Source organism: Podarcis melisellensis, assembly GCF_964234715.1.
Source record: "Podarcis melisellensis genome assembly, chromosome: 1".
Classification (NCBI taxonomy): Eukaryota; Metazoa; Chordata; class Lepidosauria; order Squamata; family Lacertidae; genus Podarcis; species Podarcis melisellensis.
Genome location: NC_138528.1, coordinates 122928557 through 122944170, shown reverse-complemented (window position 1 = coordinate 122944170; position 15614 = coordinate 122928557). Strand labels below are relative to the sequence as shown.

General features: G+C 43.7%; 2 protein-coding genes across 4 annotated transcripts in view; one reads left to right on the top strand and one right to left on the bottom strand.

The window, feature by feature from the left end:
• The window catches only part of SGO2 (shugoshin 2), a 111193-nt gene that overhangs the window by 80596 nt on the left and 14983 nt on the right, over positions 1-15614 (top strand). The window lies entirely within an intron of this gene.
• KCTD18 (potassium channel tetramerization domain containing 18) lies at positions 231-10472 on the bottom strand. Of its 3 annotated transcripts, none has more exons than XM_081891514.1 (7): positions 10409-10472; positions 8054-8255; positions 5992-6203; positions 5216-5409; positions 3331-3425; positions 1735-1860; positions 231-971 (listed from the first exon to the last, which is right to left on the bottom strand). In XM_081891514.1, exons 2-7 carry the CDS (start codon positions 8208-8210, stop codon positions 454-456), a joined length of 1302 nt encoding a protein of 433 aa, XP_081747640.1. In that variant the 5' UTR covers positions 8211-8255; positions 10409-10472; the 3' UTR covers positions 231-453. The 3 variants fall into 3 exon arrangements, with proteins under 3 accessions (XP_081747640.1, XP_081747638.1, XP_081747639.1); XM_081891512.1 differs by having other exon boundaries at positions 231-1000; positions 1758-1860; positions 10409-10466; XM_081891513.1 differs by lacking the exon at positions 10409-10472 and adding an exon at positions 10028-10147 and having other exon boundaries at positions 231-1000; positions 1758-1860.

The window sequence follows — 15614 nt, the reverse complement described above, 5'->3', positions numbered from 1 at the left end:
GCCTGCTGAGAAACTAGAAGAATTGTGGAGTACAGAGTTTTCACTGACCTCTGTAGGCCCTTGATGCTGTTCAGGAGGAGCAGAAGTAGAATAAGTTACACAAAATGGAAAGAGATGCAGAATAAGTCACACAAAAATTATATGGAGTGGGAAAATTGGGGGTTTAGAAATCAAGGGACAAAGTGTACACAAAGCCTGGCACAATCTCTATTCTAGAATGACTGAGCAGCTCAAATTTTATTTATATAATGTAATGAGTGAACGACAAAAAGCACATATTTCTGAACAAACATCCATGTGCCTCTTTCACCACACAAAGAGAAAAATCATTATAAATCTGATTATAAATGTGAATGTTCCCCCCTCCCAAATGCGTCACATTTATTAGGACTCGCAAAAGATCAGAATTTTGTCTCTAGCAGATCATGACGGATAACACCATATATATAAAATTCATGCCACATCGTTCAGTTGGTCTTCCTGTAAATGATTCTTAGCGGTAACGTTTTCCTCGGAGTGTCCAAATTCCTCCTGGCCTAAGTTTTGGGAAGCAGGAGTGGAGCCAACAGCAACAGATGGAACTTGGTGCTCAGCTACCGTACTCAGCACCTGGGAAGTGTGTTGAGTTAACCGGTCGTTACAGAGCGGAGTCCGCTTGAGTTTTACCGCACGACTGGTTGCAGGCTTCTTCGAGAACGGGGCCTTTAGCGTCCTGTGACAGTCTGCCCCATTTTCAGTGCTCCTAAAGGATTCTTGAGAATCTTTAGTCACTGGTGTGGGTTTTGGTACGTCTTTGCATAGTAACGAACTGTCTCTGCTAGGTCGCTTGAGAGTCTTCTGGGAACGGGAAGATGTAGGACATACTGCTACCTTTCCAAAAGCAGAATTCTTAATTGTGATGCGAGTACTTGTTGACGGACCAGAAAACTGAATTGGCTTTCGGCCTGTTCTACTGCTCAAGTGACTTTCTTCTTCTTCTTCAGAAAGATCTATTAATTGTCTGTAAACACGGAGAATAAAATTACTGCCTCGATTGCTTTGGGAAATTACGCACAGATCATAACTCAGATGCAACTAACGGTGTTTCCTACATTCACCTCTGGATACAATATTTCTTATTCCAGGATCTGTTTAAAACTGCAGTAGGTGTATGCATTCAAATTTATTTTTTTATATCGGACTTACACAGAGCAAGGAAAAATATACAAGTATAAAACAACTATACAAATTACATGTATATTCAGCCAAAAATAACCAGACCAACATACTGGAATGAACCAGTTGGATTCAACACAAATAACAGGGAAATCATATTCTTTTATTATCTAATATGGATTGCAGGATATTTCTAAGTACTGAGTCTTATGCTCCTGATTAAATTTTTATGAAATGGGCTAATGGCTGGCTTTGTAATATATAGCGAGAGGCCCACCACACAGATATCTGTGGAATGCGTAACTTACAATTATATATTTTCCTGTTTTAGGGTATGCGTTTGCAGAGGCAGTCCTTAAAATGTGTACAATTATAGTTTTGTTACATTAATTTAGTTATGTAATTAGTATTATGCCAGCTTTTGTAATATACTTACAATTAACAGACTTGATATGAAACCTTCCTGCATCATCTTTTGATTTTACACCCTTATAACTAGGGGATGCACAAATATTAACATGGAGATAACGCTATTTTTGAAATAGTCCCTGTTCCATATGAAGCATTCTTCGAGAAAACGAAACATGATTAGTAAGACGTACCGTCTATGAATTGGAGGCATGCTTTGGAGACTTCCTTTCAAAGGGCGTTCCTCAAGAGTCCAACATTCTATCAGTTCCTGCGGGACTCGCCAATAACTGACACCTGTAATTTCAAATGCAAGTTTAATACAATATTCAAGATGTTTCTGTCAAATGTATAAGCCCAATGATATGCAATCAGGGATCACTGGCAACTCTTTCAGACCCCATATATCTCCCGAGTGCTCAACTATAATGCTTTCTTTGGGGAACTTGGCACAATGTACTCCCACCCTAAATCGTTATTTTCCTAATTAAAGAGCTAAATGTTTTATTTACAGTCTTTTTTCCTTCTCTCAAAAAACTGTCTGATACAGTGTTGTCATGTTGGTTCCGGAAAAGAGAGGGGAGGGAGAATGTGATACTGGGTGGACTAAGAATGTGCAAGCATTCAGAACTCCCAGGTCTCTTCTTCAGACAGAGTGAACACTCAAATTTAAACTAACATACTGTGAGAGGTGAGTGCTGCCAAAGCCGACATAGATAAAACTCCAGGCTTGCTGCCAGTTGCTGTCTTTTAGATTTATTTATAAAGTTCAAGGAAAGTTTCCAGAGCTTCAAAGCATGTCCGACCCTGTCGGCTTAGATGCCTCGAATGTTTTTTGTTTTTTTTTTACTTTTTCTTCTCCAGCAGGCTAGGCGGCGGAAACCCCGCCTCTGATATCCTCTGTTCAAAGAATAACTAGTTCTGGGCTCAGCCTCCCCCCTCCCTGCCTCTTCTTCGCTGTTGGACGAAAGGCTACTAATTATCTCTTTAGGCTCTCTATAAGTGCTGGTCTCTCCCCTTAGCTCTTTTGCCGTTTCCATCTCCCTGACACATACATCATGTACAGAAGGCTGAAAGCTCTCCCAAAATATCTGATACTTCCTAATAATAATAATAATAATAATAATAATAATAATAATAATAATAATTTATTTATACCCCGCCCATCTGGCTGAGTTTCCCCAGCCACTCTGGGCGGCTCCCAGTCAAGTGTTAAAAACAGTACAGCGTTAAATATTAAAAACTTCCCTGAATTCCCTGAACTTGCATGTATTTCACATTTGCCTTCAGCATTATTAATCAAAGTAGTGGACAAGTATTTGAAGTCAAGTGACATTAATGTCCAAGAAACATGAATTTATCTAGGCTAAGATAAAATGTCTACGAATTTTCTCCTAGGTTAATAAAAAACAACCAACCACCAGAAGAGATCTTCCAAAGATATTCCACAAGCATGTCTGTAAACTTAAATCTTAAAACTTAAAGCAGTGCACAACTGCAGTGCAAAATAAATTGGCTGTTTTGAGAGCTCAATAGGACCAGTGTATGAAAGCACAGACTTTTAAATAGATAAATACATCCATAACCTAGAATTCTGCCAATCGCAAGGTTTCCCCACCAAACACAGCCAATTCAATTATTCCCTTATTAAAGGATAGTTGGAAATATAGCCTGCCTGCCCTTCACAAATCGACACAAATTCAGGACAAACAGCTGCAGGGTACACATTTATTCTTTATGGAAAATACTATTAAAAAAATGAGATACCTCTCCCTTCCCAAGCCTCAAATGCATCCATCATCTTTTCCAATTCGGACCCTGAATAATAGCTCCAGATATACTGGACATTGTTTCCGGCTTCCCTGGAGAAAAAAATGTAGAAAAAGAGGGGAAATTACGCTGCTTTACAAGCTGAATAATAATTTTTAAAAATTGCTAAAAGTCTAAAAGCAAAGTATGTTTAAAACTGATGGCATAAAAACACAGTTTTCCCAATTTTGTAATATACCTTCATTGTCAAAAACCACAATTCTTTTGAGTTTCATTCTCACGACTGTAAATGGTTTCCATTTCTGTGGTGACTGCCCATTTGTGGAATGCCCTCCCCAGAGAGGCTTGCCTGACACCTTCCTTACATATCTTGTGGTGCCAAGTGAAGCCTTTGGCTGATAAACATTCAATGGCCTTTTAAATGGGCTTTTGAGAGAGGGAGTCATTGGTTCGTTTTTGTTTTATTAAGTGTTCCCATGTTGCATTTTTATGTTATTAACTGCCCTGGGATCTTCTGATGAATGGTGGTATGCAAATTTATTAAATACTAATAACAACATTTCCCCACAAATGGGAACGTTCACAGCAATTATTGAATCACTCAGCCAATGGCACTAAGGTTAGTCTTAATGGGTCCATCAAGCTTCAGTGTTGCCATTTAGACAACGGCTTGCAGCAACTGGCTTTAAACAAGACTCCTGATCAAATGGTTTGCAGATTGCAAGCTTCTCCTTTTCTTGCTTTCTCTGCACCAAGGTTAAAGCAACACTCTCACCTAACTGTCTAAGGGGGAAATACACAAAATAAACAACAGGTACCACTGACGTCTTCTGATACTCAAAAACAACTCTTTTGAGTATTGTCTTATGAATATTCTAGTAAGTCTAGTGTTTCCCACACTCAGGTTGACTATTATTTATTTATATCTGGAGGAGAAGCATTTACCGTATTTTTCACCCTATAGTACGCAATTTTCCCCCTCCAAAAATGAAGGGGAAATGTGTGTGTGTCATATGGGGCGAATGCAGGCTTTCGCTGAAGCCTGGAGAGCGAGAGGGGTCGGTGCGCACCGACCCCTCTCGCTCTCCAGGCTTCAGGAAGACATCCGCAGCCTAGGCAGCCCTGCGGGAGTTCCCGCAGGGCTGTCTAGTCTGCGGATAGCAGCCTGATTCCCAGAGCGCCGGGCGCGCTGAAGGCAGAGCGCCCGCGCTTCGGAAACACATCCTGAAACAGAGCACCCCGCGCGCCGGACAGACATCCACAGCGTGGGGAGCCCTGCAGGAGTTTCCCGGGCAGACATTGGCCAGCCCCACAAGCTCGGGGGACAGCAGGGAGGCGCAGCGCCGCCATTCCGCTGTTCCTCGACCTGGTTCGGTTTCCCCGACCTGGTTTTGGGGGAAAATAAAGGGGGGGAATTCCTTTATTTCCCCCCCAAAAAAAACTAGGTGCGAAAAATACGGTAGATATTCCAGCCTTTGCTTTTGTTTATAATCCACCAATATTAATATAACAAAGGAAATTTGTGTAACTAAGCATCTCTTTAAACTCCATAGGCATGGAAGAGATGTGCATGTTTTTACACATCTAATATTGCCATCTCTAAAGTAGATACAGTCAAATCTCAGTTTCCAAACACCTCCGTTCTGGAACGTTTCCGGTTTTTGAACGTTTTTCGGAAGCTGAACGTTAGACATGGCTTCCGCTTGAGTGCAGGAAGCTCCTGCAGCCAATTGGATGCCGCTCCTCAGTTCTTGAACATTTCGGAAGCCAAACGGGCTTCCGGAACAGATTATGTTTTGACAACAGAGGTTTGACTGTACAAGATTCTCAGCAGAATTTTACAAGCACTTTGATGTAATCACATGACTATAAAGCTTCTTACCTCTTGTAAATATTTTTGCTGTGTAATCTTCCTCCCAGCTCCTTTTCAATTGCTGCTTTCCCATCAGCTCTTGTGGCGTACACACCCATTATTCTGCTCTCACAACTTGCACCAGAAGTGTTGAGGTAGTGTAAGACCCACACTGTAGGCTTAGTGCATATTAAGCCGTAAGACTCACAAAAATCTAGAAGTGCCTGGGGAGGAAATATACAAATACATACAAACAATTTCATTATTTTCTGTGTGTTTGAGGGACTTTAAAAGAGCACAAAAATGTGCTCAGTCTAAACCTGTACATGTTTACTTATAAATCCCACTAAGTTCAATTGTACTTACTTGCAAGTGTGCAAAGGACTGCAGCCTTACTGCTTTTACTCTGAATAACAGACAACGGAGACATTTTCTTTTAGGACAGTGGGCTGTTGCCCCATTAGAGCCCATTGGCCTCACAAATGTCTCCTTCCCCCTATCTCCCACCCATATAAGCCACTTGCTTTGCATTTGCCTGGTCCATTCATCCACCCATCCATTCATAAATGAATGAATGAATGAATGCAAGGCTTGTAGTTATCAATATGCCTCAGGGCACCCTTATGTCACTTTGCTTTCACTGTGTTTGGGGGGGTTTTTATTTTTTTCAATTTCTGAGTCAACTTTACCTTGCATAGGGCAATCCTGGGTATCCCAGGATCAGATCAATGCCACCCCTGTGCTTCAACTGCTAATGACATTTTTTAATTTAATTTTAATATAAAGGCACAGGAAAATCCCCGTACCTTTTTGAGTTCTGTGTTTGATCTTAAAGAATAGGTCTCCATTTCATTGGCCAAATGGTCAGCAAGATTGTAAGGGTAAGGAATGCCGAAGTAATCAGCTTCTTTGTGCAATGCAATTCGCGTCTGCTCATCTTCTGGTAGCTGAACCTCTCCGTGAAGATAATCCAAGAGGTATTTAAAGAGGCTGCCATCTCGATCAATAAGGCAAGCTCCTGTAAAGGCAAATAAAAATATGTACAACATTTATAATGTGCCTATCCTCCGAAGAGTTGAAGGCAACACATATACTACTTCACCCTCCTTTATTCTTCCAAGCAACCCTGAAAAGTAGGTTTGGCTGAGAAAGAGTAAATGGCCCAAGATCACCCAATGAGCTTCATGGTTGAATGGGGATTTGAATCCATTTTTTGAGAAGGGCATGGTTATCATAACTGCATCCAAGCTGTCAATTCATCAAACAACCTTGGATCCCGAATGCCTTGCGAGTTGAACATTTTGGCTCTCGAACGCCACAAACCCGGAAGTGAGTGTTCTGGTTTGCAAAGGTTCTTTGGAACCTGAACGTCCGATGCAGCTTCCGATTGGCTGCAGGAGCTTCCTGCAGCCAATCGGAAGCCGCACCTTAGTTTCCGTATATTCTGGAAGTGAAATGGACTTCCATAAAGGATTCCGTTCGACCTCCGAGGTACCGCTGTATATCTCAGTTCACTCTTCTTGGCAGTGTTATATTTTAAGAAGACGCATCTTTTTTCAATCTCTCTTTCAGATTTGCTCAAATAAAATACTAGACACAAAGAACCTGTGTATGTATTAACCGACAGACAATATCAAAAGGCAAACATAAATAAAAAGACGAATTCTTTCCTCAACCAGATACATTAGTTTGTTGCTTGTGGCAAGCGATTCACAGCCCCGACTAAGTGCTAAACCTGAACACAGGCCCAAACTGCATTAAGGAAAGTCCTCTCTCCTGCTGGGGAATCATAACCTGAGGCAGCATAAACAAGTCGCTGTCGAGGCGGGAAGAGAAGAGAGATGCCCTGAAAATCTTTTATTTGGACAACCCCTTGATAGAGTCTCTCCTTATCCAGAGGATTTGCAATAGTTGGCATCAGACTGATCAGAGAAGATGGAAAGATTTTGTTTTGTTCTGTTTCCCCCTGCTGAATGGATCTTAGCTCACATCCTTGAGCAAACTAGTACTACTTCCTGCGCAGGCTCCAAGGAAATGATCTGTGAATGGAAGGAAGGCTACACCCCAAGAGTAAACTGATGCAGATGGCAAAAACCCAGAGATGCTAGCTTGCAAGAAGCGTTCTCTTTGTGAACAGCAGTCCAGAGAAACCAGAAGTTGCCTTATATTGAGTCAGACCATTGATCGATCAAGCCCAGTAACATCTACACTGACTAGAAGACACTTTCCAGGGTTTCAGGTAGGATTTTTTTTAGCCCTTTTCTCTATTGTATTATTCTCCTCTATTGTTCAAAATTGTCCATCTTTCTACTTAATTTGGGACCAGTCAGACAAAATGGCTGACGTCACGCTGTAATTTTTGCCTGAGGGAAATCTGTCAAATTCTAAATATACTGAGAGCAAAACAAAATATTATTCAAACTACACCTGTTTGCCACACAAATATCTCATGCTACCTAGATGAACCAAATGATTGATGATGTTGCCAATCCTATATTCAAGCACAGAGAATTGGTGACATCTTTACCTCTTTCCAGCCCTATATTGTATCCTATGATACTTGATGTTGTTCTTCTACCACTTTATTGGAAATCGCTAAACAGCGCTGGCTCCTGGCCTATAGAGTGAGATGAGCGCACAACCCTAGAGTCTGTCAAGACTGGCCCGTACAGCCAGGGGTACCTTTACCTATTACCTAACCTTTAAAGTATTAAATAAGTTGCTCATTATACTGGAAATAATAAAAATTACAATGCATTTGTACTGACCCATGTTTATTATCCCTTGGCCGAAGCTGGAAGAATATTAGAAAATTGAATTCATAATTACTTTACAATCAAGTTTTAGCTATTTGCTACTTTTTTTTACCTGTGTCATCCATTTTCAGAGGAAATCGTCCACTGAACATAGATGCTAGCATTGAGTCCTTAAAACGGCATAAAGATTTACGCCTGGCGGTGTACATACATCCGCCAACATTAAGCCGAATAATATCTGCGACCTTTTCGCTCTTGCTATCTTCCATCGCATTTGTAGCTAACGTTGCAGGCTGGGTGGTGTGCTTTCAAAGCTGTAAAAAGAGTAAAAATTGTACTCAGAACACTGAATAACTTGGCTTCTCCATTAAGATCAATAATTTATGCTGCTGAAAAGGCAGATAAAAAGCATTTATAACATTTATAAGTTGCCTTTCTTCCAAGAAGTTAAAGGCAGCATATATTTGAACCCCAGCATAAGGACAGAGGTGGGTTTACTTTTTAAAATTTCTTAGTCGCTTTATCTTGCCCAGAGCAATCCTGGGTCTTCCAGGATCAGTTTACACAACCACTCAAAAGGACTGGATGTAAATGACCCAGTTATCTGCAATGGAACATGAAAACATCTGCATTGTTTTGGCAAGTAAACAGGACAGAACTGGATGGCATCACCTTGACTACTGAGAAATGTCATGTGAACCACCTGCCACCTGTTTACCCAGTCCAATAGTCAAGCCACTAGACCAGCCTTCACCAACTTAGTGCCCCTCCCTCAGATACTTTGGACTACCACTCCCATAACTGACCATGCGGCAAGGGCTGATGGGAGTTGTAGTCCAAAAGCAGGGGCTGATGGGAGTTGTTGATATTTCAAGAGTCTTGAGATGCCTTTATTGCATGGGTTTGGGCTAGGTCAGGCATGGGCAAACTCGGCCCTCCAGATGTTTTGGGACTACAACTCCCATCATCCCTGACCACTGGTCCTGTTAGCTAGGGAAGACCTAGCCTAAACCCATGCAATGAAGGCATCTCAAGATTCTCTTGAAATATCAACAACCTCAGATATGCAGATGACACAACCTTGATGGCAGAAAGTGAGGAGGAATTAAAGAACATTTTATTGAGGGTGAAAGAGGAGAGTGCAAAATATGGTCTGAAGCTCAACATCAAAAAAACGAAGATCATGGCCACTGGGCCCATCACCTCTTGGCAAATAGAAGGGGAAGAAATGGAGGCATTGAGAGATTTGGCTCCATGATCACTGCAGATTGTGACAGCAGTCATGAAATTAAAAGAGGCCTGCTTCTTGGGAGAAAAGTGATGATAAACCTAGACAGCATCTTAAAAAGCAGAGACATCACCTTGCCAACAAAGGCCCGTATAGTTAAGGCTATGGTTTTCCAGTAGTGATGTATGGAAGTGAGAGCTAGACCATAAAGAAGGCTGATTGCTGAAGAATTGATGCTTTTGAATTACAGTGGTACCTCGGGTTAAATACTTAATTCATGCCGGAGGTCCGTTCTTAACCTGAAACTGTTCTTAACCTAAAGCACCACTTTAGCTAATGGGGCCTCCTGCTGCTGCCGTGCCGCCGCTGCACGATTTCTGTTCTCATCCTGAAGCAAAGTTATTAACCCGAGGTCCTATTTCTGGGTTAGCGGAGTCTGTAACCTGAAGCATCTGTAACCTGAGGTACCACTGTAGTGGCACAGTTAGGCTGATGATGCGTAGAACCAGTGACAAAAGTGTTCTGGATTAACTAATCTAGAATAAAGGCTGTCCTGTTTTGATTTTCACCATGGCTACATCAGATTTGCTATGTAACCTGAGGTACCACCGTATGGTGCTGGAGGAGACTCTTGAGAGTCCCATGGACTGCAAGAAGATCAAACATGTCCATTCTGAAGGAAATCAGCGCTGAGCGCTCACTGGAAGGACAGATCCTGAAGCTGAGGCTCCAAGACTTTGGCCACATCATTAGAAGAGAAGACGCCCTGGAAAAGACCCTGATGTTGGGAAAGATGGAGGGCACAAGGAGAAGGGGACGACAGAGGACGAGATGGTGGGACAGTGCTGTCGAAGCTACCAGCATGAGTTTGACCAAACTGCGGGAGGCAGTGGAAGACAGGAGGGCCTGGCGTGCTCTGGTCCAGGGGGTCACGAAGAGTTGGACACGACTAAACAACAACAACAACAAGACTCTCTTAAGTCTGAGGAAAGCGCCTCCTCCGCTCCCTTTCCAAACGGCTTCGTGGCCCCGACACCGTCATGGTTCTTGAGCCGCCTGAGGCAAAGGGGTCGAAGCAAAGCAACCAGGCCGGTGAAGGGGGGGGGAGGGTCCCAAGCCTCCAGTTGCCTCCCCGCCCCACCCCACCCCCGCCGTGGAAGAGTTGGGTGTGAGGGGGATAGACTGAGGCGCGAGTGGGGAGCCGAGAGGGAAGGAAGGACAACCGCGGCAGCTCGTTACCTTTCCCGGTTCGAAGCTCCGCCCACCTATTCGTCACCACTGTCGTCACGGCCCTCCAGCCGCGCGCCGAGCCTCTCCCGCCACACCATTCGAGGGGGAGGGGGAGGAGGGAGTCGCTGCGGCGCGTGCGCAGAGGCGCCTGCGTTCGGCGGAGGGAAGGTTGTTGGACTACAACTCCCATCATCCTCTGGGAGGAGCGGGAATGGAGTGAACGGAATAACGAAGGAATCGATATCTGTCTATGATGACGCTGACGTTGAGTTTCCTCCGCTGAAGGGAGGCTGGACGAGATGTAGCGCGATCGTAGAAGCAAGACCCCACCAGCACCACCACGGGGTTCAAAGGCCAGCAGCATCCGAAACAAGCACACAACTTGCCAGTCTATTCGCAGAGGCGGCGAACCTCGCAGCCCTCCAAATGTTGCCTTATTTTCTAAACTTTGGGTCCCCCCAATGTTGTTGGGCTATGGGACTACAACTCCCATCGTGCCCCGGCTAGCAAGACCAGTGGCCTGGGATGATGGGAGTTGTAGTCCAACAAACAGCTGGAGACCCAAGGTGGAGAAAGGCTGCCCGCCAGGATGAAGGGTTGCAGGCTGCTCAGCCCTCGAATAGGATTGCATTTGAAAGTTAATTCCTTTCGAGGAATGAATTGATTGATTGATTGATTGATTGATTGACTGATTGATTGATTGTAGAGTCGGCAGGGACCCCGAGGGTAGATCTCCAGAACCAGATGGGTTCTTCTGCGTGGATTTTTGTAAACGTAATTCATTTGCTCTGATTCCAGGACAAATGGGCAAAGGCATTGAGCTGTGGTCCAGGAGGGAGGGAATCCCTGCCCAGCCAGAAGGACCCCCACCTGGGAGAAACTACAAAGGGGCTGCACCACTCTGGGGCTTTTGCAGAGAAGGCTGTGCCCGGCCAGAGAGGCCACCTGGGACCACGCAGGCAGATCGGTCCAGCCCAGATCGGTCCAGCCCAGATGCAGGAGGTGTTAAAAAATAATGTTCTTGTGTTGAGGATCGATGGCTGTAGTTTTGACATCCGTGTAAACAAGCGAGGAGAAAAATGCTGCAATCCTGCCTGCAAGCACTAGAAGGAGCCCACAACCCACCTGGGAGCATCTGTTCACTCTCAGAAAGAAACCTTTTACAGGTAAGCTCAACGGTTCTTTTTATTTCTTGCTGGAAGTATTTATTGTTCTATAGACACTGAGAGAATCCCTTCTCAATGAGGAATTTACATGAGATTTTGGTTTTTTGGTCGTTTTTCTTCTAAATTTTATGCTTATCAGATTTCTACATTTCACTAATTTTACAATCATTTTAATATTTCAAAACTGGACTTCCTTCCCCCTTTCTGTAGTTTCTTAGATTTATTTTTAATATCTTCTGCATATCCAAAGTAACTTAATTTGCTCATTTATTAATCTACTTTAAATATATACTCCTATAAAACTGCAGGTTATTACAATAATCCTGCCAATGTTCTTATCTGTTTACAGTTTATCTGTAAATATTCAATAAACCATTCTTCTATAAAAGGTTTGTTATCTTGATTTCTTATTCTTCCAGTAGGTTTCGTGATTTCTGCATATTCCATTTGTATCCATTCTTCCTTTGCTGAGACTTCAGCTTCTTTCTATTTGTGGGCGAGTAACATTCTTGCCAGGATGCAGGTAGCACGGTGGGTTAAACCACAGAGCCTAATCCCTGCGACGGGGTGAGCTCCCGTTGTTCGGTCCCAGCTCCTGCCAACCTAGCAGTTCAAAAGCACGTCAAAGTGCAAGTAGATAAATAGGTACCGTTCCGGCGGGAAGGTAAACGGCGTTTCCGCGCGCTGCTCTGCTTTCGCCAGAAGCGGCTTAGTCATGCTGGCCACATGACTCAGAAGCTGTACGGTGGCTCCCTCAGCCAGTGAAGTGAGATGAGCTGCCTTATGGGATATCTTCAGGAGAAAAAAGGCTAAGGAGTAAACCCTACGCAAATCTGAAGTAGAGCCCCTAAATTGGACGGATTGTGTCTTGTACAGTACACCTCTTTGTGGCAACTCCTGCAGTCAAGCTGGTGCCAAACGTGTTGCTCTGCTTTCCTTTGGACCACATCAACAAGGCCAAGGGCAGCCCAGAACCTCCATACACGCTGCCCAGGCTTGCGCCCCGAGGAGGTCACTTCTGTGCTGCTAACGCAGTGGTTTCACTTCACCCTTCGCGGTGCATTCCATTGTCTCTTGAGACAAATGGAGGCCAACAATATATAATTACAGGCGTACCTTGGAAGTCGAACTGCCTAGTTCTCGAATGATTTGGCTCCCAAACAATCAAAACCGGGAAGTGACTGTTCCAGTTTTCAAATGTTCTTTTGAAAGCCGGACATCCGACGGAGCTTCCACAGCTTCTGATTGGCTGCAGGAGTTTCCTGCAGCCAATCAGAAGCCAGGATTTGGTTTTTGAACGTTTTGAAAGTCGAACGGACTTCCAGAACGGATTCCAATCGACTTCCAAGGTACGACTGTACACATATGCTTACACACATGATAGCTCTGTTGGGAGAGCATGAGAGTCTCAGAGTTGTGCATTTGAGCCCCACATTGGGAAAAAGATTCCTGTATTGCAAGGGGGTTGGACTAGAATCAGGCATGTCTAACAGGTAGATCATGATCTATTGGTAGATCGCAGGGTGTTCCTGGTAGACCCTGGTTGATCTCTGGTCCCTCAGTGATCTCCTTGCAAAAAAGCTCCACAACTTTGCCTTTCCTAAAAAAGCTCCACAACTTTGGCTTCCTAAAGAAAGCTCAATAACTTTGAGTAGATCACTGCCAGTCTTTTTACGACAATGGGTAGATCACGGCCAGTTTTTTTATACTGTGAGTAGATCGCAGTCTATTGTGAGTTGGACGTCCCTGGACTAGATGACCCTCGTGATCCCTTCCAACACTATGATTTGATGACTTTCTATCACACACACACACACACAGAGAGAGAGAGAGAGAGAGAATATCACAGGGTGCTTTCAGACAATATGTTTATTGTGCATTCATCTTGATTTGTGGGGAGCTTTTCAGTGCATTTTCTCATCACTTGCCTTACTTCAAACAGTCTGATATTTTGTGGAAGTGGCTTTGTTGTGCAAGAGCTACAAATCAATTGCAACTGTGCAAGCTGACCTCAATACATTATTGAATCCCACACAAAACAGATGATCTAAAAGCACCCACAGTCCAGAAAGTGTGATCTGCATGCAGAAGCAGGCTTCTGAATAAGGAGGCTGCAGAAGCAGTTTCCCTTGCTGGATAAATGCATCCTGCAGCTGCAGCTGTTTGCATACACAGTGCATATGGTTTGGCAAAGCAGACCCCATGTTCGGAAGGTGGAGGAAAGTTAACAGTAGTAAACATCTGTCTGGTTGAATATGCCTGTGCAGGGATCCTTCCAACTTGTAGCATGTGTGTTTTGTGATGCTCAGCCTATACATTTGTAGATAAAAAGCCTCTTCTACAAGAAGTCAATTTACATTGTATTAATTCACAGCAACAATGAAACCTCACACCACTCAAAATTAATTTTTGTTGTTGTTTAGTCGTTTCCGACTCTTCGTGACCCCATGGACCAGAGCACGCCAGGGACTCCTGTCTTCCACTGCCTCCCGCAGTTTGGTTAAAATTAATTAGTGCTTTGTAAATCAAAGCTAACAATGGGCATGATCCATATAAATTTAACCACTTGACTATGGGTGTTAAGCATAAATGTGTACAGTGGTACCTCTGGTTGCGAATGGGATCCATCCCGGAGGTCCATTCGCAACATGAAAAGAGCGCAACCCGCAGCGGTGCGTCTGCACACGCGCGGGTTGTAATGTCGCTTCTGCGCATGCGCGTGACGTCATTTTGCGCTTCTGCACATGCGGAAGCAGAGATTTAGGATCAGAGTTTTCCTGCTCTTAGATGGGCTATGTTCCCAGGTTGACCAGCCCCATAATGCAACAGGAAATGTTATAATACCTTCCAGTGAGTGCCTGGCATGTTTGATCCCACACACTGCTCATGCTGACTAGGGTTCAAATCACCATTCAGATGATTCATCATGATCCTCAAGTTGTTGGTCCCAACAATTGGTGTGACTCCTGCCACTAGGCAAGCCTTCTATCATACCAATAACATGAGGCTATGACTGTGGCCCTATAATCAGTTTTTCCCCCCAATAGAATACTAAGATGGCATAACTTTGACATAAATTAGAAAGGCTCAGCAAAAGAGATTGCTGATGCAGCAAATATATAAATAAATAAAGTAGCTTTGAGTGTTTCAGTTACATTTTTTCCCATAGTGATTGTACAAAACCATCAGTTACTCATTAGCTACACACAGTAACTCACTGCAGCATGGGTTTTATGCATGGTCAATTATCTGTGGTAACAACTGTTTGGAAAAAGATTTACTAAGCGGTAAAGATTAACTAAGAACCCCATGGTGAAACCTGGAATATAATTATATTTGCTGTTGGGAACAGAGGAGCATAGATAAAACTATTTGCCCATCTAGCCCAGTCTTGTCTGCTGTGACTGGCAGTTCTCCCGGGTGTCAGGTAAAAGTATTTCCCATCCGTCAGGAGACACCAGAAATTGGACTAGGAACCTTTTGCTGACAGACATTATCCCACAGAAGCAAACAACCCTCCTTTTGGAATCCCACTTGCCCTAATGCCTCCATTTATGTTCCAAATCTATGTCTAAAGCTATGATCCTATGCATGCATGAGAATAAGCATGAACTTCCAATCAAACATGTATGGAATTGGGCTGTAAATTGTTTTTACAATAGCTGGGACACGCTTTACAAGCTGGATAGTTAGGAAGCTGGAGCAGCAGGCTCAAAGCGAGAGATTCAGGACTACTCTCAAGTACAGTGGTACCTCAGGTTACATACGCTTCAGGTTACAGACTCAGCTAACCCAGTAATAGTGCTTCAGGTTAAGAACTTTGCTTCAGGATGAGAACATAAATTGTGCTCCGGCGGCGCAGCGGCAGCAGGAGGCCCCATTAGCTAAAGTGGTGCTTCAGGTTAAGAACAGTTTCAGGTTAAGTTCGGACCTCCGGAACGAATTAAGTACTTAACCTGAGGTACCACTGTACCAGCTTTTGTTTAGAAATGGCAGTACTGAACATTGAAGGACGTCAACTGAACCCTAAATAAGAAACAATGCGGCAA